We start from the raw sequence: 27,034 nt of genomic DNA on the forward strand, positions 1-27,034 counted from the left end.
GAGATATGGGAACATATGTATATGTATAACTGATTCACTTTGTTATAAAGCAGAAACCAACACACCATTGTAAAGCAATTATACTCCAATAAAGATGTTTAAAAAATAAAAAAAAATTTAAAAAAATAAATAAAAAGGGGCTTCAAATCAGTGAAATAGGATGAATAAATCAAATGGTGAGAGATCAACTGGCTATTCATCTGGAAAATAACAAAGTTGGGTCTTTACTTTGTACCATATTTAATCAAGCAGTAACAGAAGGGGGTCAATTGATCATTCAATTTAACTTAAAACACATTTGTTTCCTATGTTTTAAAGACACCTGACAAAATGGAAAGTTCTAAAAAGAATCTTCTTGTATCAACTTAACAAATAGAAATTCCTTTCAAACAATGGAATGATAGACAATTTTATTTCTAAAGTTCAAGTTCTGAACATAAATGCCTTTGGCTATAACAGAACACTCCAAGTCAAACTATTCAGTATCTGTGAAGTAGGTAATAGTATCTCCATTTTGCAAATGAGGAAACTGAGGCACAGAGAGATTAAATCACTACACAGGTCACACAAATGATAAGTGGCAGAAATAGAACAGCTTGTCTGAGAAAACAATGCCATGTCACATAATTCAAGGAAGAAAAATGTGGCATTCTACCACACTAAATACAAACACAGTTCTTGGCTCACATAAAATCTGGGCTTCACACCTAAATTTATATAAGCGTATCACTTAGACATATCAAAAATGTAAAATGGGAGTAACTTCTTCAACAAGTGCTGTTTTTAATCTGTAAAGTATAAGTACTAATGTTCAAGGCTACTTTTGAACATTAACTCAGATGTGTGTTATAAACAATTGTGTGCTGATTCGTTGCATACTTTAAGTAAACCTTGATTCTATTAAACACTGTTTGGGTCATTTACTGAAAGGACAGTTTGGTAACAATGTTTATTCCCATTTATATATGTCACCAAAGAGAACACAGGACATGTGGCATTTTATGCATTCAATGTGTCTTTTAAAATATATGTTGTGGTGTAAATATATGATGAAACAACAATAGTATTTAGTATAGGAAGCCCTGATATAAATAAAGTTATTTAGGTAAGCATCATCATTCCACTATGATTATTTTGGGGTCTAAAACAAAAATCAAACATACATGAAATAGGTGTTAAAGAGCATACTCATGCGTATCAGCCTGACATAGCTCAGAGGCTATTCACATACACATTGAAAGCTGCTACTCTGATGCTTCAACTCATTTGTGCCTTTTTTAAAGCTACATATTCCATGGTGAGCATGACTAAGTAAACATACTGTGTTATATTTCTAATAAGATATTTGGTACTGCATCCAAAACCTTGCTTCTAGAATTAGATTATTTCCAGATGAAGATTCCCCCAACATTTTTTTTATGAATTTATTTATTTTTGGCTATGTTGGGTCTTCATTGCTGTGCGCGGACTTTCTCTAGTTGCAGTGAGTGGGGGCTACTCTTCGTTGTGGTGCACGGGCTTCTCATTGTCGTGGTTTCTCTTGTTGCAGAGCACAGGCTCTAGGCGCGTAGGCTTCAGTAGTTGTGGCACGTGGGCTCAGTAGTTGTGGCTTGCGGGCTCTACAGCTCAGGCTCAGTAGTTGTGGCGCACGGGCTTAGTTGCTCCTCAGCATGTGGCATCTTCCCGGGCCAGGGCTCGAACCTGTGTCCCCTGCATTGGCAGGCGGATTCTTAACCACTGCGCCACCAGGGAAGCCACCCCCAACATTTCTAAAACTGACAATTTTCTTCTGTCACATATTCTCTGATATACAAATTTTGAAATGTGTTTTGAGATTATAAGGTTTTATTCTACTCTCAATTATCTGATGTTCAGTAAAATCTGTGTCTTTGTGAAAATCTTCCTACAGCCATTTCATCTTGGGGTTCTTCCATGGTAAATATCTGATTTACAAAATGTTTGACTTGCTGATGAAGGGTTATTAAAATGCAGGATACTGACAGGGGTTTCTCTCTTACTGGATTCTCTGACATACAGTGTTTCTCACTCCATCATTAGATCCACAGGGTATATGAAATACAGGATGGCTAAGATAAGTTATGACAACAGACAGACCTGAACATGTGATGGCTCAACACAATGCAAGTTTATTTCTTGTTCCTGAAAAGACTTAAGAGTCATGGTAGAGAAGGGAGGGCTCTGCTCAGGGAGTCATTCAGAGACCCTGGTTTCTTCCAACTTGTGAATCTGTAATCTCTAATGCCTCGCTCCCAAGCTGTCCTGAGGATGATCTTTGACAGGGAAAGAGTGGGAAGTAGAAAGGATTCCAAATGAGGTCTTTCATGGGCTTGGAAATAATGTACATCACTTATGCCCACATTCTGATCCAGAGCTTGATCGCATAACCTCATGTGTATCAAGGGAAAGCTAGAAAATCTTAACTAGTTGTGTACCCACACAAAAAAGGAAATGAGTATTGGGAAAAACACAGCCAGTTTGTGCCACATGGGGCTTCTGTCCTATGTGAATTCCCTGATGATTAGTAAGGGTTGATTTCTGGCAGAAAGTTTTTCCACATTCTCCACATTTATAAGGTTTCTCCCCCGAGTGAGTTCTCAAATGATTAGTGAGGGTAGATTTCTGACGGAAATTCTTCCCACAGGCATTACATTCATAGGGTTTTTCCCCTGTGTGAGTTCTCTGATGTTTAGTAAGAGTTGACTTCATATGAAAAGATTTCCCACATTCATTGCACTGGAAGGGTTTCTCTCCTGAGTGAGTTCTCTGATGTATATCAATGGCTGACTTCTGACGGAAAGTTTTACCACATTCATTACACTGAAAGGGTTTCTCTCCTGTGTGAGTTCTCTGATGTTGAATGAGAGCTGACTTCTGGCAGAAAGTTTTCCCACATTCATTACATTTATAGGGTTTTTCCCCTGTGTGAGTCCTCCCATGTTGAGTGAGGGATGACTTTCGGTAAAAGGACTTCCCACATTCACTGCATTTGTAGGGTTTCTCTCCAGTGTGTGTTCTCTGATGGTCTGTGAGGGCTGATTTGTGACTGAAGGTCTTCCCACATAAATTACATTCATAGGGTTTCTCTCCTGTGTGAACTCTCTGATGGACCATGTGCGTTGACTTCTGTTGGAAGGACTTCCCACATTTAGAACATTCATAGGGTTTCTCCCCTGTATGTGTTCTCTGATGCACTGTGAGGTTTGACTTGTGATTGAATGTTTTCCCACATTCATTACATTTGAATAGCCTCTCTCCTCTCTGATTTTTCTGAAGTTGAGTGAAGTGTGACATTCTGCTGCAATTATTTTCAATTTGACTGCTTTCATGTTGTTTCATTTCCACGTAGATTCCATGACATTTCAAGAGAGAGGACTTCTCACAGAAAGTTTCCTCATGTCCGTTATATTCACAGAGTTTCTTTCCTGTATGAATTTGCCTATGTGGGATTATCACGGTCTTTTTCTCTAGGGCTTTCCCACCATTATTATATTTAAACGTCTTCTCTGAAGTTTGGATATTTAGGTGCTGAATAATACCATTATTATGATCAAGGGCTTTCTCATTTTCATAAGAATCCCCTTGAGTATGAGATTTTTCCTCCTTAATAACAAGTAATTTCTCATGTATATTTAACACATCAGGCTTCTTTCTTGAAAAGTTTCTATTACTACTAATTGATATTGAAGTATTTTTCAAACTCGTTCCATATAAGTCATATTTATAAGGCATTATTCTTGAAGAAACAAAGTTTGTGCTCATATTAGATGATTTTCCTAAAGCATTAATTTTCTCTGAAGTCAATGTTTTGTTGTTGAATGCAACTTGTGGCAAATATTTGTCTTGGTTGTCCTGGATTCTCTCTGTTAGGTCATGAGTTTTGCAGTCTTCTAGAAATGAAAATATTGAACATACCGTAAGAATTTGAACAGATTTCTAATAGAATTGGACTAAAATACAAATGTCGTACTATATATTTGACTTTTGGTTTCAGGAGTCTCTCAAGATCAAAGTGACTCTTCCCCATCTAGTTTGTTTGGGAAAACAAATGTGGAAAAAGTGAGAAAAGCTAATAATAGGCAGACGTAATTATTCAGCATTTTACAAACAGAACTCTCAAAGTAGGTAGAAATGAAAATGTAAACTCAAGAAACAGCCAATAGAGGATGGAAGATTTTACAGAAGTGGTAGCTTCGGGTAGGAGGAAAATCACAGAGACTGGGATGGGTACAACTGAGCTAATGAAGAGTAATTTCAGTGACAAGGAAAACCAGTAGATAAAGGTGTTAATGTGGAAAACAAAGAGGTGGACTACAAAGTAGATCTAATACCCTCAAATCTACATTGTTTTTAATAACATTGTGACAAGTTTTCATGCTCCAGTTGAACTTCCCTTATTTCCATTCTACACATAACGGCAAAGTAAATTTCTGAATGCACCAACTGCCTCATGTTTGAGGGAAGAGTTATTAGCTTGCACTGTAATTTCCCTTCTAGCCATGATTCACAGGAATGTACAAAAAGAAAATACAAAACAATGGCAGACTAAGTCATCCTGTGGCAATCTAGATCTGAAGCATTGCTCTATTTTGGCTGTGATACCTTAATATTGATCTATCATAGTTGTTCGACAGGTAAACTACCATGATAATCACATTTACTTTCGCTTACTTTTCCTTAAAACCTTGCCCATGCCACAATACTAATGCTTAATTTTGCTTTATACTTCACATCTCACATTTCTACATTTCAGGCTTCTACATACTATTAGAATTTAAGGGACATATTTTTCAATCCAGTCCTAGAAAATGAGTAACAATCATGTTTATTTACCATTTAGAAAGTCTTGTTCACATTTGTTATCCAGTGCAACAAAGTCTATCCCAAGCTAAAAAACCACTGACCAAGTACCACATAGAAAACTATTACAAGTCATCATTCTAGCAAACAAAATTTACACCAACTAAATGTCCATCAGATTTTCAAGCTACCATTCTACAGCTCCATAATCAATAACCTCTGCCCCAGTCTAGTCAGTTCTTTGTCTCATTGAACTGCCCACTCTTCACAACAAGCTGAAAATGTGTTCTCTCACTCAGCCTTGGCTCTATTTAGTATCTAGAAAAAAAATGTCATAATGATACTATTATTCCAAATCTCCATGAATGCCATCTCAAATCTTCATACTTTCTAAACTTTCAAAAGTTACACTTACTCTAAATCTAAAAGTAGTTCCTGTCTAGACCTGTTGTTTTAACACAACCTTAGATAGCACTGCTTTGTAACGTACTGTACTTCATCTACCGTAAAACACATATATTGAACATTCTAAAATCAGGGTGTGTCTTACAATTAATCATAGACCTGTGATCAGCAGGTCACAGTATAATGCACAGAATATTTTTTCCTTAATCGTTCATCAGATAATGGTCTACTTGCAAACTATGATCTCTTAGATTTGAAAAAATATGACAAGTTTTTCTTAATTAAATGCTGAATTTGAAGTGCTTCATGCAATTTTATTCTCATTCTTATAACCAGGGGATGGTAAACTTTTCCTTAAAGGGCAAAATAGTACATATTTCAGGGTTTACAGGCCACCATCTGTCACAATATTGAACTCTGCTATTACAGCATGAAATCAGCCAAAGAACATATGAGCATGGTTGTGCTGCAAAAACAGACAAACAAATGAGCATGGTTGTCCTGCAAAAAAAAAATTTATTCACAAAAACACGTGGTAGGTCTACAGGCCATAGTTTGCTCCGATCTAACAACCACCAATGCGCACAGCAGCTGTTGTTAGCTCTCTTATTTCCTTTGAACTTGAGTGATTTTAAATCAATAGACCCCAGCATGCTACGTGTATCATCATTACCTGGAAAGCTTTTTCAAACACAAACGTTTAGACGCTATGCCATTTTATATTTGACCAACCAGAATTATCGCTAAGCATCCCAATTTTTTTTTGAAAGGTGATGGCTTTAATGAGCTGAGCAGAATTCTACATAAAATCAGAAATCTATGATTCATCACTCCAATTAGTAAAAAAATTCCAAGATTCATGGTAAGGCATCACAAGGCATGTGCAATTAGGTCCCAATATGACCTGAGCATGTACTCAGAAAGAATTCCTTCATGGTGTTTTCAGAATATGAAGTTCTTCCTCTATCTGGTTCCAATCAACATGTGTTTATCGGAAGTCTATGTCAGGTTATACATATATAACCAAAGTAAGAAAGAGTAACCCAGTGGCCATTTTCTTTGTTAGATCATAAACCAGGTGTGAAAAAAGCTAGATATTACTAGGTAACAGATTATATGACTTTGGCTTAGTTTTAGTCTTGTGTACAAGACCCACTACATACTGAGTGTTGACAGAAGAAAGAGAAGATGTGGACCCGAACACCAGGAGCTGTTTCTTGGAAGATGACAAACTTAACCCACACTTTAAGGATATGCAATGTAGTAACAGTAAAAATAACCTTTTATAATATACTAAGTAATGCTCTGAGCACTTTTCATTTATTAATTTATTTAGTATCTAGTTAAGGAAAGCAAACAATGAAGAAAGGTGTGACATAGAAAAATATCTCATATGCCTAAATGGCATCTGAGGAGAGGGGATCAAATGATGTTTAGCATGAGTATGGGCAATAGTAAAATAAAATTAAGGAAGCCAAATCAGACCATAATGTGATAATCAATGTCAGGCAAGTAATTAAATATCACGAAATAAATGATAGGAGGAGCACAGTTTTATCCTGTCAGGCTACTGAAAAAGAAGATGTTCAAGGTGAAACAAACACAAAAACACCACCACCACCAACAGCAAAACTTCACCAACTAAAACAGGAAATGGAAAAAAGTAAAAGTATGAGGAAATATGGTTCTTGATGTCAGTAGGAAGTTAGAATATGAGAAATATTACAAGTTTACTAAGAAAAAATACTCAAGAATACAAAAGGAAAAATAAAAGAAATAACTTGTCTTGTGAGCTTGACAATTTTGTTACCAATTTCTGGTTTTATCAGACTGTGACTAGGCAATGTCGTATTTCTGCTTTGTAGGATTTATGAGGGTTTTCTTTTAGCATGATATCCTTTCATTTGTTTGCGAATATTCTTTAGGCACATTAAAGGTGTTTTTTCATTGTTTTTCGGTACAAACAAAAATACAATCCTGCAATTAGGAAGGCTGTAATATTGTTCTAGTAGTCAATCTTATAAGTATGAACTTATAATTCCATTAATTACCTATTTGTTTAGATAGTATCGAGTAATACTCTACGACATATAACAGTGAAGGCAGTGTTTCCTCTCTTCTCCTCACAAACCAAAGTTTAGTAGGTTTTATTACCTATCTTAGTCTTTATCTTTGTACTATTAAACATACAAATGCCTGTATTACTTGACTTGTCTCCATAAATGATATCTTTGGACCCCTAGCTTTTAACAATCAGAAAATCAGCTTACATTCCTTCTCAGCCATTACCCTTCCCTCTTTCAATTTTATCATAGTTATCCTTTCTACACTTCCAAAGGAGGTGCCATTAGAAAGAGAGTCTTAAAAAACATTTTAAATGATCAACTCCTAAACCAACCACCTAGAATATAATTTCCCAAGGCTTCATCTCGCCTGGTACTCACTAACTCACCTGGGAAGCTCTGGTATAGCAATTCTTCCTCTAATATCCATGGCTCCTCTCCTTGCTCCAATTTGAAAATCACCTTTGGCTTGGTAATGAAATACCCTGTAGAAGGAGAAATGACAGAATTTGGGCCATACTGAATGGGCTATAGCAACTCTGAAGGAGGGAGAAGGTAGGGTTTCTAGAGCAGCACCTTGATGGGCTCATTTAAACCTTTCATGGGATGTGAAAATACGTTCTTCCTGGTACTCAAAAGAAATGAAAAATCTCAGATTCCTGAATCAAGAGCCTCAATAATATATTAACCACAAAAGATCACAAGTTTTGGTGTCTAAGAAATAAAATGCATGCTATTCACACTTTGATATGGAAACTCTGCTTACCCACTGAGACAAGGTTGTGATAGTTCTCCAGCATCACGTCCCTGTACAGCATCCTCTGAGCAGGGTCCAGGTGCTGCCACTCCTCCTGGGTGAAGCCCACAGTCACATCCCTGAATGACATTGACCCCTGGAACGGTACATTTCTGCTCAGTCTGAAGTGGTCAGAATTGGGGTGGCACAGAAAAGATGTATGGAAACTAATTCTTACTAGGTTCACTGCTGAGAGTTTATATGTTATGATATGTACATTATTTCATACTAGATTTTATAAAAGGGAAATAATTTTTTTAAAATCCTCCTTCTGTTTTAATCTATTAATGCACTATCCCTTGAAATGTCCTGGCTGTTGTGAATAGTAAGAAGAATAAAACATTCTTCTTGTTCTCCAAAAAGTTAAACACTACACAAACACAATACACTCAAAAACTCCAAAAATAAGGTGTTACTAGTATACATTAGAGTATGTAAAAAGTATACTGGGGTCAGGAAAGAAAAGTTAACTCTATTTTTTTGTCAGTAGCTTGTGTTTAATTGGAGAGGAAAAGCTTTAAGGCCTTCAACATGCTGGATGGATGTTCTTTATGAGGCAACATAGCACAAACAAAATATTGGAGGCATTAAAAACTCATGGGTTGACTTTAGCTTCTGCCTCAGGATATAGAAAGCAAGAAAAAGAATCACTCTCATTTCTACAATGAAATGGGCCTAGTGACTTCGAATTCACAACTTCTAATTTATCAGAGAGCCAACGTTCTCAAAGCACTCGAAGTGCCCCAAAACTCGGAACAGACAGTACCTGCAGGGAGAGAGGAAATGTATGTTCTTGACTACCTGAGTTGGACCACAGGAAAGAATCCCACCAGAATAGGTGACATATTAATTGGTGAAGACTGGGTATGCGCTGGCACAAAAGTGTGAAACCCCTGTGGGCCACAGACACTGAGGGGGCTTGCACCTTCTTAAAGGACTTTTCTCCACAAACCCCACTGGGCACTTACTGTATTCCTGGGAGAAGGGAAGGATTATGCACTGAGCCTACAACTACAGCTGGGGAAGGGGCAAGAAAACCAAGCAGGCCACGTCCCGAAGACCCAGGGACTCAGAGCATCCCCGAGACTGAGGCTGTATTGGAATAAGGTACACTCTGCCCACTGCTTCCCACCACGAAGCTAACAAGCTTGGAATTACAAGTACCTATAGAGTATTGCTGACAGATGGACTAGAGATAAATAAAAAGCATGCAAAAAGACTCTCTCTGAGGCACAAAGAGAAAACCTAAAAACTTAGAAAGAAACAGACGTAACTTTTGGTAAACTAACCCTATCCTAAAACACAAAGTATCTCTACAGAAATTTGAAGCCTGTGGTGCACTGAGGGTAGTAACACAAACAACAAATCTCAAATCCTGCCAGCACCGAACTAGATTAACTCAAAGCCCTGGACTAAAAGCCTACCAGGAAAGTCATGCCCATTTCCAGGAATAAAATCTATTTACCTTGGTCTAGAGTCCAACACAAGATATGTGGGTTTCAACCAAAAATTATGAAGTATATGAAAAGGAAAGAAACCAACAAGATACTACCAAGACACAAAGTAATCATCAGAACTAGATTCAGATATGACATGGATTTTGAAACCATATGACAGAATTTTAAGTAATTATAACTAATACATTAAAGACTCTAACAAAAATGGTGGACGACATGCAAAATCAGATGGGTAATTTCAGCAGAGAGAAATGCTGGAAATAGAAATGCTAGATATGAAAACACAGTAACAGAAAAACACAGACATGAAGAATGTCTTCAACAGGCTCAGCAACAGTTAACAATCAAGGAAAGAATAAATGAACTTGAGGACAGGTCAACAGAAATTACCCAAACTGAAACTCAAAGAGAAGAAAAAGTGAAGAGGGTGAAAGAATACAGAACACGGAAAAGCCGTGAAATACAATCAAATTTTCTGACATATGCATAATTGGGACCCAGAAAAAAAAGAAAGAATGAGATAGAAGAAATATTTTAAGAAACGGTAGCTTAAAATTTATCCCAATTAGGGTTTCCCTGGTGGCTCAGTGGTTAAGAAGCTGCCTGCCAATGCAGGGGACATGGGTTCGAGTCCTGGTCTGGGAAGATCCCACATGCCGTGAAGCAACTAAGCCCATGCACCACAACTACTGAGGCTGCGCTCTAGAGCCCGTGAGCCACAACTACTGAGCCCACGTGCCACAGCCCATGCGCCTAGAGCCCGTGCTCCGCAACAAGAGAAGCAACCGCAATGAGAAGCCTGCACACCACAACTAAGACCCAACACAGCCAAAAATAAATAAATAAATTTATTTTAAAAAATAATTTATCCCAATTAATGACAGAAAACAAACCAAAGATCCAAGAATCTCAAGAATACCAAGCAGCATAAAGTCCCCCTAAAAGCACAGTTAAGCACAACATATTAAAACCGCTTAAAAAGAGAGAAAATCTTGAAGGTAGCCAGTAAACAAAGAAATACTACAAAAGAGGAATAAAGATAACAATTAAAGCAGGCTTTTCACCAGAAGCCATGCAAAGTAGAATACAATGGTGTGAAATTCCTAAAGTGCTGAGAGAAAATAACTGTCAACCAAGTATTCTATATTTATCAAAAATATCTTCAAAAATGATTGAAAAAACTTTCCAAGAAAAACAAAAATTTAAAGAATTCTTCACCAGCAGAACTACTCTCTAAGAAATGTGAAAGGAATATGAAATCAGAGTGAAACTTGGATCTACACACACACACAAAAGTGATAGAAATGGAATAAATAAAGGGTAGTTAAATTAATCCTTCCTGCCCTGATTTTTAATTGCTCTAAAGCAGAGGTTGGAAATTTTTTTCTTTAAAGAGCTGGACAGTAAATATTTTAGGTTTTGTGGGTCATACATTAAATATTGCAATTGTTCAACCCTATCACTGTAGTGTGAAAGTAGCCACAGGTAAGACATAAAAGAATGTGTGTGTCTGTTCCCAAGAAACTTATTTACAAAAGCAGGTAGCGAGCTGAATTTTACCTATGGGCTGTAGACTGTGATCCTTGCTCTTAAGGACAACTGACTGTCTAAAGCAAATAGAGTAGTGTTGTATTGTATGTATATAGCATATGTTAAAGTAAAATGTATGATGTAATAATAGCACAAAGGACAGGAGGGAAGAATTGGGAATATACTGTTGTAAGGTCATTATATTAAACGTCAAGTAGTTTAATATTTGAAAGGAGACTCTGATTAACTAAAAATGTATATTATAAACCCTAGGGCAACTATTTAAAAACTTAAGAGGTATAAATAATAAGTCAATGGGAAAGATGAAATGGAGTAATAAAAAATATGCAACTAATCCAAGAGAAGAAAAAGACAAAGAGAAACAAAGAATAGAACAAATAGAAAATAGCTAGGAAGGGGAAGATCTCAATTCACCATACCGATAATCAAATTAAATGTGAATGCTCTAATCAAACCAGATTGTTGGATTGGGTAAAAAAAACAGGACTGGCTATAAGAAGTGTACCTTAACTATAAAAACATAAAAAATTAAAGGTAAAAGGATAAAGCAAGAAATACCATACAAATAATAATCCAAAGAAAGCTGGAGCAGCTACATTAATATCAGACAAAATAGACTGCATAAGATGGGATATTATAAAAAATAAAGAGGCACATTACATAATGATAAAGGGTCAATTCTCCAAGGCAAAAGTAAATGTGTATGCACCTAACAAAAGAGTTTCAAAATATATGAGGTAAAAACTGATAGGACTGAAAGGAAAAATAGACAGACAAAAAAAAATACAGTTGAAGACTTCAATATTTATCTAAGTAATTGATAGAAGTAAAAATAAAATTGGAGAAATATAGAATACCCAGACAACATTATCACTGAACTAAACCTAAGTGACATTTATAGAACATTCCACCCCACAACTTTAGAATACACTTTCTTTTTAAATGTACACGGGATATTCACCAAAATAGAGTGTATTCTGGGCCATAAAACAAATCTCAACAAATTTACAAGAAAAGAAATCATATACATTATGCGCTCTAGCCAAACAAGAAATCAATAACAGGAAGGTCTGTGGAAATCTCCAGCTACTTAGAAATTAAACAACATACTTCTACATAACCCATGGGTTGAACAGAAGTTTCAAGAAAAAATGGAAAATACTTTACATAGAGCAAAAATGAAAACAGAACTACAAATTTATGAGATGCATCTAAAGTAGTGCTTAGATGGACACAAGATATTAAATGCTTTATTGCAAAAGATGAAATGTTGGCAGTCAATAAGATCAAACTCATTGGTGACATTCACCAGAACAAATTCAGGCAGGTGTTGGGAAAGAACCAAACTTGCATGCAATGGAAACCTGATGTGCAGAAATATTTTCCAGAAAACATAATTTGAAATTTCTGCTGAAAACCATATGAAAACCCAAACAAAACCCAAAAAACTTCTTATGAAGAAGTTACAGTAAATTATTTTGGACTGCCCATTTCATTACTCCTCAAAATACTAGGTTTTATCACAGATTTAAGCTGGACCACAGAACAGCTATCTATTTAGACTCTGGTATTATGGTCTCTTGATAATTTATAGCAGTTATGCTTTGGCAATATGCCCTCTGTTTCTACCATGCCCTCTTCCATAAGTGGCAAGAGCCTTCATTTATTTCAAGGTTGTTATTAGAATATTGCTCACAAGTTCAACTTTTTAAAAAAAATGTATTAATTTTGGCTGTGTTGGGTCTTTGTTGCTGTGCGCGGGCTTTCTCTAGTTGCGGCGAGTGGGACCTTCTCTTGTCGCAGAGCACGGGCTCTAGGCACATGGGCTTCAGTAGTTGCAGCACGCAGGCTCAGTAGTTGCAGCACGCAGGCCCTAGAGCATGAGGGCTTCAGTAGTTGCGGTGTGTGGGCTCAGTAGTTGTGGCGCACAGGCTCTAGGATGCTTGGGCTTCAGTAGTTGTGGTGCGCAGGCTCAGTAGTTGTGGTGCATGGGCTTAGTTGCTCTGCAGCATGTGGGATCTTCCCGGACGAGGGATTGAACCTGTGTCCCCTGCGCTGGCAGGTGGATTCTCAACCACTGTGCCACCAGGGAAGTCCCAAGATCAACACTTTTTTTTGTTTTTCCAAGATCAACATTTTGATGACCAATAACAAAAAGGCTCTTCTCAGACTCCAATGTCAGGAAAGTCTTCATGTCCCATGAAGAATCAGTTTGGTTCATCCTTATTTTCAATGCACTTCCTGAAATAATGTCTGCTATTGATATCAGAAACAAATGTACAGCTTAGCATCTATAACTTAAACATTAAGGACTTGAAGGTCAGTGACACACCACCTTTGCCCTGGTACTAATCTGCTTATTTCCTGCTAAGCTGACATTTATCTGTTTCTACATTTATAAAAACTCACCTGGGATTTGTTCATTTTCTGCTTTCTTTAAAAAATATAGAGACCTGTGAAGATATAACTGAGACACAAGGAAAGAGAAATGAGTCATAAGAGATCTGGCCTCCCCCATAGCTCCTTGATTTACCTTCCTGCAAAATCTGCACACTACTGGGTAAAATGCCCTCCTATGAGACAATGTCCTCTTGGTTCCTTAAAAGAGAAGGAATGTAGAATCAACAGAATAAAATATTTAATAACAGGTTCTCAAAAAAAAAAGCCTTGAGTTGTGGTTGCCAATTTCTGAGGCATAAATATCCCTGTCATAAAAATAAATAAATAAATACTCCTGTTATGATCAATTTCAAATTACTCACATGATGTCACTGAAGAGAGTTGGGAAGGAGATGTTCAATAGTATTTCCACCATATTGATAAAGCAGATAAATATATAGTCTCAAGAGCACAGATATGAGTAAAATGAAGGCACTTAATTAGAAAGTGATGAGTTTTGAATATAATCACAGCCAAGAGCAGCCTAAGCAGACATGACTATTAAATGCAATGCAGAATCCTAGAAAGGATCATAGAATCAACCCAAGTGAAAGGAAAACACATATCCACACAAAGAGTCTGCCAAATATAAAACCAGATCAAGTTAAAATTTTAAGAGTTTATTGTGCATACAGAAGAACAGACTGTGAACCAGGGAGACTTCAAACTGAACGTGTCAGGAAGCTCAGAGGCATGTCCTTACAGAATGGTTTACAAAGTGAGAATGAGAAGGTATCTAACCTTTACAATGATTAGTTATTACAATGATGTTTTCCAGACAGCAGGAGATTAGTTAAAAGTGATTATCTAACACCATTTTAGGAAGATGACTTAAGTTTTGTTTATGATTATCAGAGGCATTTCAAGAAATAACCTATGTTAAGTTTTGCTTATGTGGCCTAACTGGTTTTGTCTGCTGGGGGATTTTCAAGTCTGGTGTCCGTTTCCTTTTAACAAGCTGTATATAGTCTTTCAGAGCAGCATTATTCATTATAGCCAAAAAGTAGAAACAACCCAAATGCCCATCACCTGGGGAATGAATAAACAAAAGGTGGTATATCAGCACTGCGGCAGAGTTTGACTCCATTTTAAATTCTGATGCTGTAGGCTTCAAGCCCACTTCTGCCTTTCCCTTCTGCCCCACATCCAGGCCAACTGACAAGGAAACCCATGTATACTCTGGCCCACATGTGTGCTCTCTTTCCCAACCCTAGCCCCTAACTGCAATAAAAACCAGGCCACTCCTTCCCACTCTCTCTCAAGGCATTCAAGCAGGTTCTGGATCAGCTTGGGGGCTACCCTGCTCTGCCCAGAAAGTCACATGATGTGAGTAAAAACTCTTTTTACACCCTCTTGGTGCACGTGTGGCTTGACATCCAAACCAAATTTGGGCTTGAGTGGTTTTAATCTGCACTCCGTGGGGCCACTTATATCCTGGCAGCAGAATAATCTAGACAATGAGCACCACGATCTAGGAGTCTTTCTTCTCTGGTTTTTGGCTAGCTAACAGGTTTTGTTACCTGATGGGAAGAATGTGTTTTGAGCTGTTGTTTTATGCTGCACTTGCTGGGTCCATCCTGAGCCTCTGCCTCTGCCATAGATTTTACTGACCAAAGCTGGAAACTGCACTCAGTTTGAATTGTGTATAACTGGTGTTTAGGGACAAGAGTGTGGAACTAGGGTCCTTCTTTGGGTCATGTGTTTGGGTCATGTGTTTCAGCCCAGACCTACATGTGTGCCTAAAATTGAATTGTGTGTCTCCACTCCAGCATGAACCGTAACAGACACGAGGATCCTGGACTTAACCTTGTGGCCATTGGTTGTATGTCAACCAGGCATTGGTCTGCATTGTATAGAGCGCTCAGGAGAAAGCCTACTATCCTGTGCAATATATGGGCCTTTTGTGGTCAGTCATGTGGAGTAACAGCAATTACCACGTCACTCCTAAAAGTCGCTCCTAAAAGCAGATGGCTCGCTAGACCCCTACAAATGCCGTGGAGGAAGTCCTTAACCCTGAAAATTCTGCTTTGAGACTTTCTGGAGGAAGAAATTTATACTTACGAGAAGGATAGAAAGGACCTGCAAAGTATACCCAGCAATGACAACAAAAGCAACAAAGCTGGACATGAGGGAAGAAAGAAAAAGATGAAACAGGTCTCACAATTTTGATCCAATTCAAAACCTAAAATTTACTAAAGAAAAAATTTATTCAGCAGAATAATAAAAAGGGTGTTGACTGGCTTTTGCACCTCTACAACATAAGTTAAATTAACTTTTACATCTGCTGAGATGCACCAATTGGCAAACTTTCATGGCCTTAATCAATCCTGAGGCTATAGTTAACAGTTATACTTGCTAAATTTTAAACAGGGTACCCTGTACCAAAGTAGCCCCTATTCTCTTTAGGAGAATTACCAATCATAAAATAGAGGACACCTTATCTTAACCCTCAGAACTACTGTCTTGCTTAAATTCCCCATTGTTATAGGTACCCATTGCTCTAAAATATCCCATAGTGGGCATGACACTCTGACTCAACCTGACCCAACAAGTAATAAGTTAAAATTAAATTAAATCTTTGGCACTTACATTGAGCTCGACAAAACAGGATCTCACAGAGCTTCCTCTCTAGTTAAAGTAGTTAATACAGATGATTATAAATTAAAACAGGGCTTTTAAGAATTGAAATCCATTATATAAGACCTACCTAAAAGAGGAGTGATCACCCCCACTGCTTCTCCATCTACCAGCCCAATTCGGCTTGTTCTTAAACCTAGAAAGAATAAATGGTGCCTCATGGTGGATTTCTGTTTCTTAATGCCACGGTCCCACCCATTAAGACCCTCACACCCAGTATTACTGAAATTACTGACTTCACCCAGTGAGCAATAGGTAAACACTTTTGCAGTCACAGATTTGGTCAACATATTCTGTTCAGTGCCTATTTTAACAGCCTCTCAGCCACCATTTGCCTTTACCTTTGAAGGGACACATCTTTACCCGGCTATGCATGCTGTACCTTAACAGCCCTGCCATCATGCACAAATTGCAAGCATGATCTCATGGAGGAGGTGACGTCTCCTGTTCTGAGTCCCTTGTCTGAATCCAAGGGAAGGTGAACCCTCTGCAGACTCCATGGCTACTTGCGGAGCTGCTTGAGATCAACTAACTGAACAGCAATGGAGTTTATATATTTCATAGATGGCAGTGCCACCATCAAACATGATGGAATGTGCTGGAGAGCTACTGCTTTATCCCTTAACCAGGATGTCCTTGATCAAGGATGGGACTCAAGGATGGGTCAGCACAACTGGCTGAACTTTTGTGCAGTAATAATGTGGCCTTCCCCAAAGAGAAGGTCTTGCCTTTGTTCTGGCTTCTGGGAGGTAATCTCTGGGCTCTTGGAATGTTATGCCTGATGTAGTGTCTTTGTTTGCCTAGGAGCCTTAGGTTTTATGGGATAATCTCAACAATGTGATTTAGGGTGGGGTCTGGCCATACATGTACAGTCTTAGGGTGGGGTTGGCCATGACAGAAAGACCAACAATGTGACTTAGGGTGGGGATTTTAGATCATACAGTGTCAGTCAACCCAGAGACCATGTTCAACCACGTGGGTAATCAATCAATCATGCCTACATAATGGAACCCCAATAAAAACACTGAACAATGCGGCTTGGATGAGTTTTCCTGGATGACAATACTCTACACGTATTGTCACACATCAACACCTGGAGAATAATGTGTCCTGCTTACACATGAAGAAGAAAAGGAAGCTTCACAGTTGGAATCCTCCTGGACTGTGCCCTATGTGTCTCTTTGGCTGATCTTAATCTATATCCTTTCTCTGTAATAAAACATAATCACAAATTGAACAGCTTTCAGTGAGTGAATTATCAAACCTGGGGGTGACTTGGGGAATCCTCAGAACTTGTAGATGGTTCAGAAGTGAGGGTAGTCTTATGTGGAGAGTGTGCTCTCTAACTTTGTAGTTGACTACAACTTATCGCAAATTCAGCCTGTCATCTTAACACTGGATGCTTTGACCAACAATCAGCCCCATCTGCACATTCTTACAGACTCTTAGGCCAAATGCTCTTTTCAATGACAGCAATAACAATTCCTTATCCAAAGTTGGCCCTCTTTGAGGTAAATAACTCTGAGAACCTCTTGCCTCACAGATACCCAAAATATAAAGGTCACGCATGTCTCTGCACATATTAAAACCACAATACAAGGCCTCACCAAGACACTTCTTATCCCCTTTGAAGTTCTAGACATTATTGATAGTAACCAAAGCACTCATTTCACTTCTTAAAATGCACAACACTGAGCTCTTAAACAAGGCATTCAATAGAACCTGCATCTCTCTTACCAGCTTCAAGCTGCAGGCCTCATAGAATGTGATAACAGCTTACTTAACTTCAAAATCAATGAAATAAAACATAGCACATTTCTCAAACGTCAGGGGTAAATCGTAATAAAGAGAGTGGCTCCGTTTTTGTTGTTTGACACTGACAGCTTTCTAACCCCACATTTCCCTTCCCATTCAGTCCCATATCTAGACAAGCTGATAGACAGCCTCCCTTGACACAAAAGGCCCAGGATGCTTACTCAGCAACTCTTCCTGGTCTTACCCCCTACCCACCATTGAAACCAGAAAAATACTGATGCTGTATTGTTTCAGCAGGTTCTCATTAATATTGTTTATACACTGAGGGAAATAATCCACAGAAAGCTCTCAAAAAAAAAAAAAAGTGAAGTGCTTTGAGGTAAGGTCTATTTTTAAACTATTTTCCAAATCTGTACACAGTTTCTCATAAGAATCTTTTAAGCATATTCTTAAATGCCATATGTGCTGATGGACATGGTGTAAATTCCATTCAGAATCTGGAAATAATGAGAGTAAACCAAGGAAGGTGAGACTTTTTAGGGAAGGCTGTAAGCAGAACCTCCTTAACTGTGACTAATGACCTCTTTCTCGAGACCATGCTGTTTTAATTCCCCAGGGAAATGACATTTCCTTTGCAACCTGCCCTTTGCCATCCAGGGACTAGTTCATTTCTGGTTTCTAAAATTTGCCCCCAAGTATTCACTGTCCCAGTCTTTGATGTAGTGGATGTGGTGACAACACCTTACTCAACAAGATGAAGAATTGCTGAAAAGATACATGTGCCCCTATATTCCTAGTAGCACTATTCACAACAGCCAAGACACTGGAAACAACCTAAATGTCCTTCAACGGATGAATGGATAAAAAAGATGTGGTACATATATACAATGGAATACTACTCAGCCATAACAAAGAATGAAATAATGCCATTTGCAGCAACATGGATGGACCTAGAGATTATCATACTAAGTGAAGTAAGTCATAAAGAGACAAATACCATATGATATCTCTTATATGTGGAATCTAAAATATGACACAAATGAACTTTATCTATGAAACAGAAACAGATTCACAGACACAGAGAACAGACTTGAGGTTGCTAAGGGGGAAACGGTTGGGGGAGGGATGGATTGCGAGTTTGGGGTTAGCAGATGCAAATTATTATATATATAATGGATAAACAACAAGGTCCTACTGTATAGCACAGGGAACTATATAACATCCTGTGTTAAACCATAATGGGACAGAATATAAAAAAGAATGTACACATATGTATAATTGAATCACTTTGCTGTAGAGCAGAAATTAACACAACATTCTAAATCAACTATACTTAAATTTAAAACAAAAAAATTTTTTCAAGGCAAAAAAAAAATTGCTGTACCCTGCAGTTCTGGGATCTACCCCTTTCTGGGACTGTGTCTCCATCCCAAAACTGTGGAGAGAGAACAAATGCCGCAAGGGTTCTCTTCTGGGTGAGATTTCTATTCCTGGTGTTCCAGCTCTTTAAACTCACAGGAGCTAATCTGTTCCCTAGAATCGAGGATTTAAAATTAAAGGAAATATTCATATTTGGAACCTTCACCCAGAACTCTAAGTCTGCATCCCCCGGAACGTACTGTCCCCTGGAATACTGGTCCCCTAGAAATCAGAACCATTGAGGACAAAGACAAACTAGAGGATGCCTGAGTCACCCCGTTGCAGAGCTGGAAACCAAAACGTGCCCTGCAGGGCTGCAAATTCACGCGGCCCCGCCCACTCCCAGGGGCTGAGCGCACCTGCACGCATGCGCATATGCCCCGCTCACGGGGGCATAGAACCTGGCATCACCGCATCAGAGCTGAGGCCCTACTGTTGCCCAACCGCCCCTTGTCCTGCTCGAGACGCCGCCGCCTGCCATCTCGGGGTCCTGCTGCAGCGTCCGCGGCCCTCCTTCCCACCGCGAGACACCGCCACCTCCTGCCCAGCCCACGCTCTAACCTCTGCTTCCTGGAAGGTGGGAAACCGGGATCTTAAGAGTTGTTGAGAAATCTGGAAACTTCGGGATTTCGGACTTCACGAACTTTCCAGGCCCAGGAGGGTGACCAACAAAATGGCGAAGTGGCGCATGCGCAGGGTACTTGGTGGCCGGGCTGGAGTTCTGCTGGGCACGCAAATCAAAAACTACGTTTACCATAATCCTTCGCGGCCACTTCTTAGTACGGTATAACTGTTGAAGTAGATCTCTCTTGTTTAAAGGGCTGGAAGATTGCTCTGGAAGGCCTGTCGTTCTGGAGTTTTCAGTGCGCTCCCCTCACCCCGGGAGGTTAGGCTCTACTTATAATATAAATAACAACTAAACTTAATTTGGGGAGCAAACAATCTGTTTAAAAGACATTTGCGGACAATTGTGAAAGCTTAACTATGGTTGTGCTAATAATGAATGTACTTAGTTTTAGAGATACAAACCGACATATTAAGTAATGGACTAAATTTATTTTAAAATGTTTCAGCAAAATATGAGACAAAACAAATACAGCAAAATTAAATGTGTTCAATATAGACAATGGTGTATGGATGATCACTTTTACTGTGTTCTGTATGATTGAAGATAGAAACTTCAATAAAAGAAGGAAAAAGTAAAAGGACTGGGGTGTATTTAAAACACTCTGTCTGGGGCTTCCCTGGTGGCGCAGTGGTTGAGGGTCTGCCTGCCGATGCGGGGGACGCAGGTTCGGGCCCTGGTCTGGGAGGTTCCCACATGCCGCGGAGCAGCTGGGCCCGTGAGCCACAATTACTGAGCCTGCGCGTCTGGAGCCTGTGCTCTGCAACAAGAGAGGCCGCGATGGTGAGAGGCCTGCGCACCGCGATGAAGAGTGTCCCCACTTGCCGCAACTGGAGAAAGCCCTTGCACAGAAACGAAGACCCAACACAGCCATAAATTAATTAATTAATTAATTAATTAATTAAAAAAATCAATCAATCAAACACTGTCTTTTAGGCACAAAACTAATGGAAGGGAAGGCGTATGTCAGTTATCAGTTCTTGTAAATAGGGAATTTAGTTTAAAATCTTTTTAAAAATGGAATGTAGTAATACAGTAAGAAAACAGCATCTCTGTCAAGCAGGGTTTGCCTCGAAATTGAAGAAAAAGAAACTAACTTTTCAAAATTAAGGAAGCAATACAAAAATTTGTAAATAAACCATAAAATATATGCACAGAAAGAAAAGAAAAAGTGAATATCACAAAATCTCCCAGAGGTGACTGTGCTTAAGTACTAGGTGCACAGAATCAAATCTTGTGGCTGTAAAAATTAATGATGATCCTTTCACTACATAATATATCCTGAATATTTTTCTTGGAAAATATAACATCAATTATTGATGATAAACAGAAAACACTTTCATTCACAATAGCAAGTAACTAAAATTTTAAGAGATAACTTATATGGAGAAGCTTATAAACCTTGCATTTTGACGTTGAAAAAGACTTGAATAAATAGGCATGCATTCTGTTGATGGAAAATGTAAATACTTTTGCCAGAACTCAGAATCTGAGCAAATTTTAAAATATTTTTTTTGTTATTTGTATACTTTACCTTTTTATTTATATTTACCTTACAGAACAATAAAATTTTATCCAGAAGAAAGAAAAATTTGATAATGGCCAGAAAACAGTTGGAAAAAATATAATACTTATCAAATTATAACCAATATGATACTACTGTGATGAATAAAATCATTCAGTCTTGATTCCATGTTGGAGAACTGTGAAATTTTCTGCCTTGCACTTACACTGACCTCTTTTCTCTAGGTACCAAGACTGACCCTCTTTCTCTTAATTCCTTCTTGGAGTCACCACTTCCAAGAACAGGACAAAATGGACTGAGACAGGCTAAATTACAAAGAAAACAACTCCTTTCTGCAGGATCACAACACCTACTTGACAAAAGTCTACCAAAATTGTCCACAGTTCTTTCTGCTATAAAACCTTTCTTGATCCCCATGCTTGGGGGGACACTCTCTTTGATCTCTCTATTTTAACTGCTTGAACAAAGTACCCATTCCATTGCATTTGAGTCTCATCATTTTCAAAAGTTAGACACCATAGAGGATTAATTCCAGGAATAAGTGAATTTAGGAACAGGTTTTTAAGGATTACTATATAATAAAAATAATATTTAAAGCAGTGAGGAAAGAATGGAAGATTTAATAAATCATGTTAGGGCTACTAGTCAGTCATCTGGAATAAAAATTTATACATACCTCATATATTACAACAAACAAATTTCTCATGGATTCAAGAATATTTAGAGACCATATGTGCTTTTTAAAAAAAATACTAAATTCTTGGATTAGGAAAGCATGACACCAAAGACAAACCACAAAGTTTGATAACCAAAAAGTTTTATTAGAGAAATATTAAACATTTCAATCTTGGGGGGAGGGGATGAACAAGATTTAAAACCTAATAAACTAGGAAAACATATTTGTTACAGATATGAGAGACAAGTAATTTGTTTTAATTAATAAGCAGGTTTTACAAATCAATAAAGGGATCAACACTGAAATAAAGATAGGTTAAACACAAACAGGCTTTTAACAAAAAAGAAAATGCAAATGAATAATAAGAACAGAGAGAAAAGTCATCAAGAGAAAATTAAATTCTGTGTTAAAGTAGAAGAATATTTGGCACAAAAATTTTAAGATATCCAGGATTTACGTGAGTTTGAGAAATTGTTCATTCTCATTCATTTCTACTGTCAGTATAATTCATCAAAGATTCCAGAGGCTAGTCTGTATCAAAGTTTTAAATGAGTAAGTGTTTTACTCAAGTAATTCCACTTCTTGGGGTGTATACTGAGCTAATAATTGTTCAAGACTTATATAAAGAATGTCCTTCACAGTTTAGTTGAGTCAATACAAACATTCAAAAGATTTTATTGGTAAATTATGATCATCATTACTGTACAAAGTACAGTAATAAGCAGCAGCCATTAAATACGATAAAGTAGAAGAAGTATACTAAATCATACAAGGGATATTCAAAATATATTCTGAATTTTTTTTTTTTAAAAGACACACTCCAGTAACAAAACAGAGCAGTCTATGTAAGGTATGTATTCATGGAGATATGACAGTGTCTGTCATAAGGAAAGCGCTCAAATAGTGGTGCCTGTCCTTTCTAGTTAGGTTATGTGAATGTTTTAAGAATTTATTGTGTCAGTGAACTTGGTGTGTATGCATATTTTTGTGAAAGAAGTTATTTCTGTATATGACTTGTATATTTTGTGTTTGTCCATCCATCAATTGTAGGAATTACCACCAAAAGCTATCTTGAGAATAAGGCAGGTACTAAACAAATATAACAATAAATAAAAGTGATACACTTATTATGTAAAAATACTTGCATGTCTATATGTGTGAATTATCGTTCATCAGTAAATACTGGATTGCCCAAAAATTTCCTTCGGTTTTTTTTTTTTTTAACATCTTTATTGGAGTTCGGTTTTTAAGTAAAAATAAAAGACACATTTTTCATTTTCACCAAGAACTGTATTGAACAACGTATTCACCGTTTTGTTCCACTACTTTCTGCCACTTTTCAGGCAACTTCATAATTCCATCTTCCCAAAACTTTTTATCTTTTTGAGCAAAGAACTGTTCCAGGTGCCTTTTACAGTCTTCCAGGGAATTGAAATTTTTTTACATTAAGAGAATTTTGTAAAGACCGAAATAAATGGAAATCTGAAGGTGCAATGTCTGGTGAATATGATGGATGAATCAGAACTTCCCAGCCAAGCTGTAACAGTTTTTGCCTCATCATCAAAGAAACATGTGGTCTTGCGCTATCCTGATGGAAGATAATGCGTTTTCTGTTGACGAATTCCGGACGCTTTTCATCAGGTGCTGCTTTCAGTTGTTCGAATTACGAGCAGTACTTGTTGGAATTAATCGTTTGGTTTTCTGGAAGGAGCTCACAATAGAGGACTCCCTTCCAATCCCACCATATACACAACATCACCTTCTTTGGATGAAGACCGGCCTTTGGTGTGGTTGGTGGTGGTTCATTTCACTTGCCCCACGATCTCTTCCATTTCACATTGTTGTACAGTATCCACTTTTCATCGCCCATCACAATTTGTTTTAAAAGCGGAACGTTTTCGTTACATTTAAGTAGAGAATCGCATACAGAAATATGGTCAAGAAGGTTTTCTTCGCTTAACTTATGTGGAACCCAAACATCAAAGCGATTCACATAACCAAGCTGGTACAAATGATTTTCAACGCTTGATTTGGATATTTTGAGTATGTCGACTATCTCCCACGTGGTATAACGTTGATTGTTCTCAATTAATGTCTCAATTTGATCGTTATCAACTTCCACTGGTCTACCCAACCGTGGAGCATCATCCAGCAAGAAATCTACAGCACGAAACTTCACAAACCACTTTTGACACATTCGATCAGTCACAGCACCTTCTCCAGACACTGCACAAATCTTTTTTGGCGTTTCAGTTGCGTTTTTACCTTTCTTGATATAAATAATAAAGGATAATATGCCGAAAATGTTGCTTTTTCCTTCCATCTTCAATATTAAAATGGCTACACAAAAAGTCACCAATTTTGATGGTTTTTTTAAAATGTACGCTGATAAGACAGCTGTCACAATACAATCTAACAAAATTGTTTCGAATGAAGTTAAAGACAACTAAGCGCTACTAGAGCCATCTTATAGAAAAAACTGAACGAACATTTTGGCCAACCCAATAGAAACTACATCCATGGTTCCCCAGGCCAAAATCTGACATGATTTGTTTGGGGAGAATTATAAGATGATCCTTAAAGACCTGTAATTTGCTTCTAAAGTATGGCAAAGGTGAGAAGATATTATGGTAGAAATGAAGGGATTTTGCAAGTGTAATTAAGGTCTTTAATTATTTGAATTTAAATTAATCAAAAGGGAGATTTATTCGTTCTGGTCCTTTCCTAATTAGGTGATCCCTTTAAAAGAGAGTCTAAAGATCAGAGACAAGAATGAAGAGACGTTCATCCTGGGATCGAAGCTGCAAGCTACCTTGAGTTCTACAGCTGCAAGAAAATGAACTTGCTAACAACCATGTTAATCTGGAAGAGGACTCCAAACCTCAGGTGAGATCCTAACCCTGGATGACACCTTGATTGCAGCCTTGTGTGACTCTGAGCAGAGGACTTAGCTAGCCCATACCTGGACTGTTGGCACAGGGAAACTATAATAATTGTGTGTTGTTTTAAGGCACTGATTTTGTGGCAATGTGTTAGGCAGCATAGAAAACACACATTATGATTTAAGTCTCCTTCCTTCTAGGTCCCTGCTATGGACTGAATTGTGTCCCCTCAAAATTCATTTGTTGAAGACTTAACCCCCAATGCAACTGTATTTGGAGACAGAGTCTTTAGGAGGTGATAAAGGTTAAGTGAGGTCATAAGAGTGGGGCCCTAATCTGATAGAACTGGTAGCCTTATAAGAAGAGGAAGAAAGATAAATCAATCCCTCTCTCTCCCCATGCACTCAGACAAAAGGACATATGAGGAAAAAGTAGCCATCTTCAACCCAAGGAGGAAATTCTCACCAGATACCAAGCTAGCTGGCACCTTGATCTTGGACTTCCAGTCCTCAGAAATCTGAGAAAATAATTTTCTGTTGCTTAAGCCACCCAGTCTATGGTTTGCATTTCTGTAATCTTACATAAGTAGAGTCATACAGTGTGCCTTCTTTTTTGACTGGCTTCATTCACTCAGCATAATTAGTCTGAGATTCATTCATGTTGTTATGTGTATCAATAGCTTGTTTCTTTTCAACTCTTCTGTAGTATTCCATTTTATGGTTACCATTATTTGTATATCCATTCACCTGCTGAAGGACATCTGGATTGTTTCCAGCTTTGGGTTATTAAAAATAAAGCTGCTACAAACTTCATGTATATGTCTTTGTATGAACATATGCTTTCACTACTCTTGGGTAAATATCTAGGAAGGGAAGGACTGGGTCACATGTAGGTATATGTTTAACTTTTTAGGAAACTGCCCAACAGTTATCCAAAATGATTATACCAGTTTATATTCCAACATGAATGCTAATCATATTGTAATATATAAATGTATCAAATCAACATACTGTATACCTTAAACTTATAATATTATACGCCAAATATATTTCAATTAAAAAAAACAGGTTTATCAGAGCATGACTGCAGGTAAGGGATTTCAAAGTATTTGTCATTTAAAGAATAGGCAGACTAAGGTCCTGGCATTTGGTTTAAAGGGACAGACTCTGTTTAAAGGAAAAAGGATGACTTAAAAGGACAGTCTTCCAAATGCCAGCTTCTGGGGGACAAAAAAAAAAAAAAAGCAAACAGTAAGGAAGAAGGGTTGTTTGGTAACTGGGTGGTGAAGAAGAACAGAAGAAAAGAGGGGGAATTCCCTGGCAGTCCAGTGGTTAGGACTCTGTGCTTTCACTATGAAGGGCCTGGGTTCAGTCCCTGGTTGAGGAACTGAGATCCCACAAGCCGTGTGGCACAGACAAAAAAAAAAAAAAAAAAAAAAACAAGAAAAGAAAAGAGGAAATTTTAGGGTCTTATAAAACAAAAGAGAGCCATAAAATCAGAGAATGACCCTTCCTTACCCAGCAAAACGAGCAAATAATAAACCGACTAAACTGCCTAGACATGGCTGGCCTGACAGAAAAGCATATCATTAAACTAAGAATTATGTAAAACTCCTTAATTTCACAAAAATGAACAAGTAGAAAATAAAATATTGCAGAAAATGAGCATATTATTTTCACACAACTAAATGAGGAAAGCTCCTCCCACAAACAAAACACAAATCATAAAAACAACTCTAAGTCTACTCCAAACAGAATTAAAGATACTTTAAAAAGCATTTGAGGATGTAAAAAAAAAAAAAAAAAAGAAAGAAAAATCACCGTGAAAGGAGCTTGGAAGTTGTCACTAAGTTCTAGCGATAAGTAAAAAGCTGAACAAACTGAAAAATCAAAAATTCTTCTTAGATCCAAGACAGAAGTGAGGTCACAGTACAAACCACTGTCCAAAAATTGGAGAGATAGACAAGTAGATATAGAGAATCACAAC

The 27,034-nt window shown here is 37.8% G+C and overlaps 1 protein-coding gene across 5 annotated transcripts in view; it reads right to left on the minus strand.

Moving 5' to 3' along the window:
• Positions 1–447: 447 nt before the first annotated feature.
• The window catches only part of LOC132350750 (zinc finger protein 33B-like), a 47,066-nt gene continuing 20,479 nt past the window's right edge, over positions 448–27,034 (minus strand). Inside the window, exons 1-7 of one of the 5 annotated variants that reach the window (XM_059900196.1) lie at positions 19,902–20,003; positions 19,306–19,454; positions 16,237–16,302; positions 13,500–13,557; positions 8,053–8,179; positions 7,676–7,771; positions 448–3,908 (exon numbers count right to left, since the gene is read on the minus strand). In XM_059900196.1, the coding sequence (XP_059756179.1) occupies positions 2,428–3,908; positions 7,676–7,771; positions 8,053–8,179; positions 13,500–13,514 (1,719 nt within the window). In that variant the 5' untranslated portion in view covers positions 13,515–13,557; positions 16,237–16,302; positions 19,306–19,454; positions 19,902–20,003 and the 3' untranslated portion in view covers positions 448–2,427. Of the gene's footprint in view, positions 3,909–7,675; positions 7,772–8,052; positions 8,180–13,499; positions 13,558–16,236; positions 16,303–19,305; positions 19,455–19,901; positions 20,004–27,034 lie in introns of those variants that run through there. The other 4 variants (XM_059900195.1, XM_059900194.1, XM_059900198.1 and 1 more) reach the window with 4 other exon arrangements.

This window comes from Balaenoptera ricei, chromosome 16, assembly GCF_028023285.1.
Source record: "Balaenoptera ricei isolate mBalRic1 chromosome 16, mBalRic1.hap2, whole genome shotgun sequence".
Taxonomy (NCBI): Eukaryota; Metazoa; Chordata; class Mammalia; order Artiodactyla; family Balaenopteridae; genus Balaenoptera; species Balaenoptera ricei.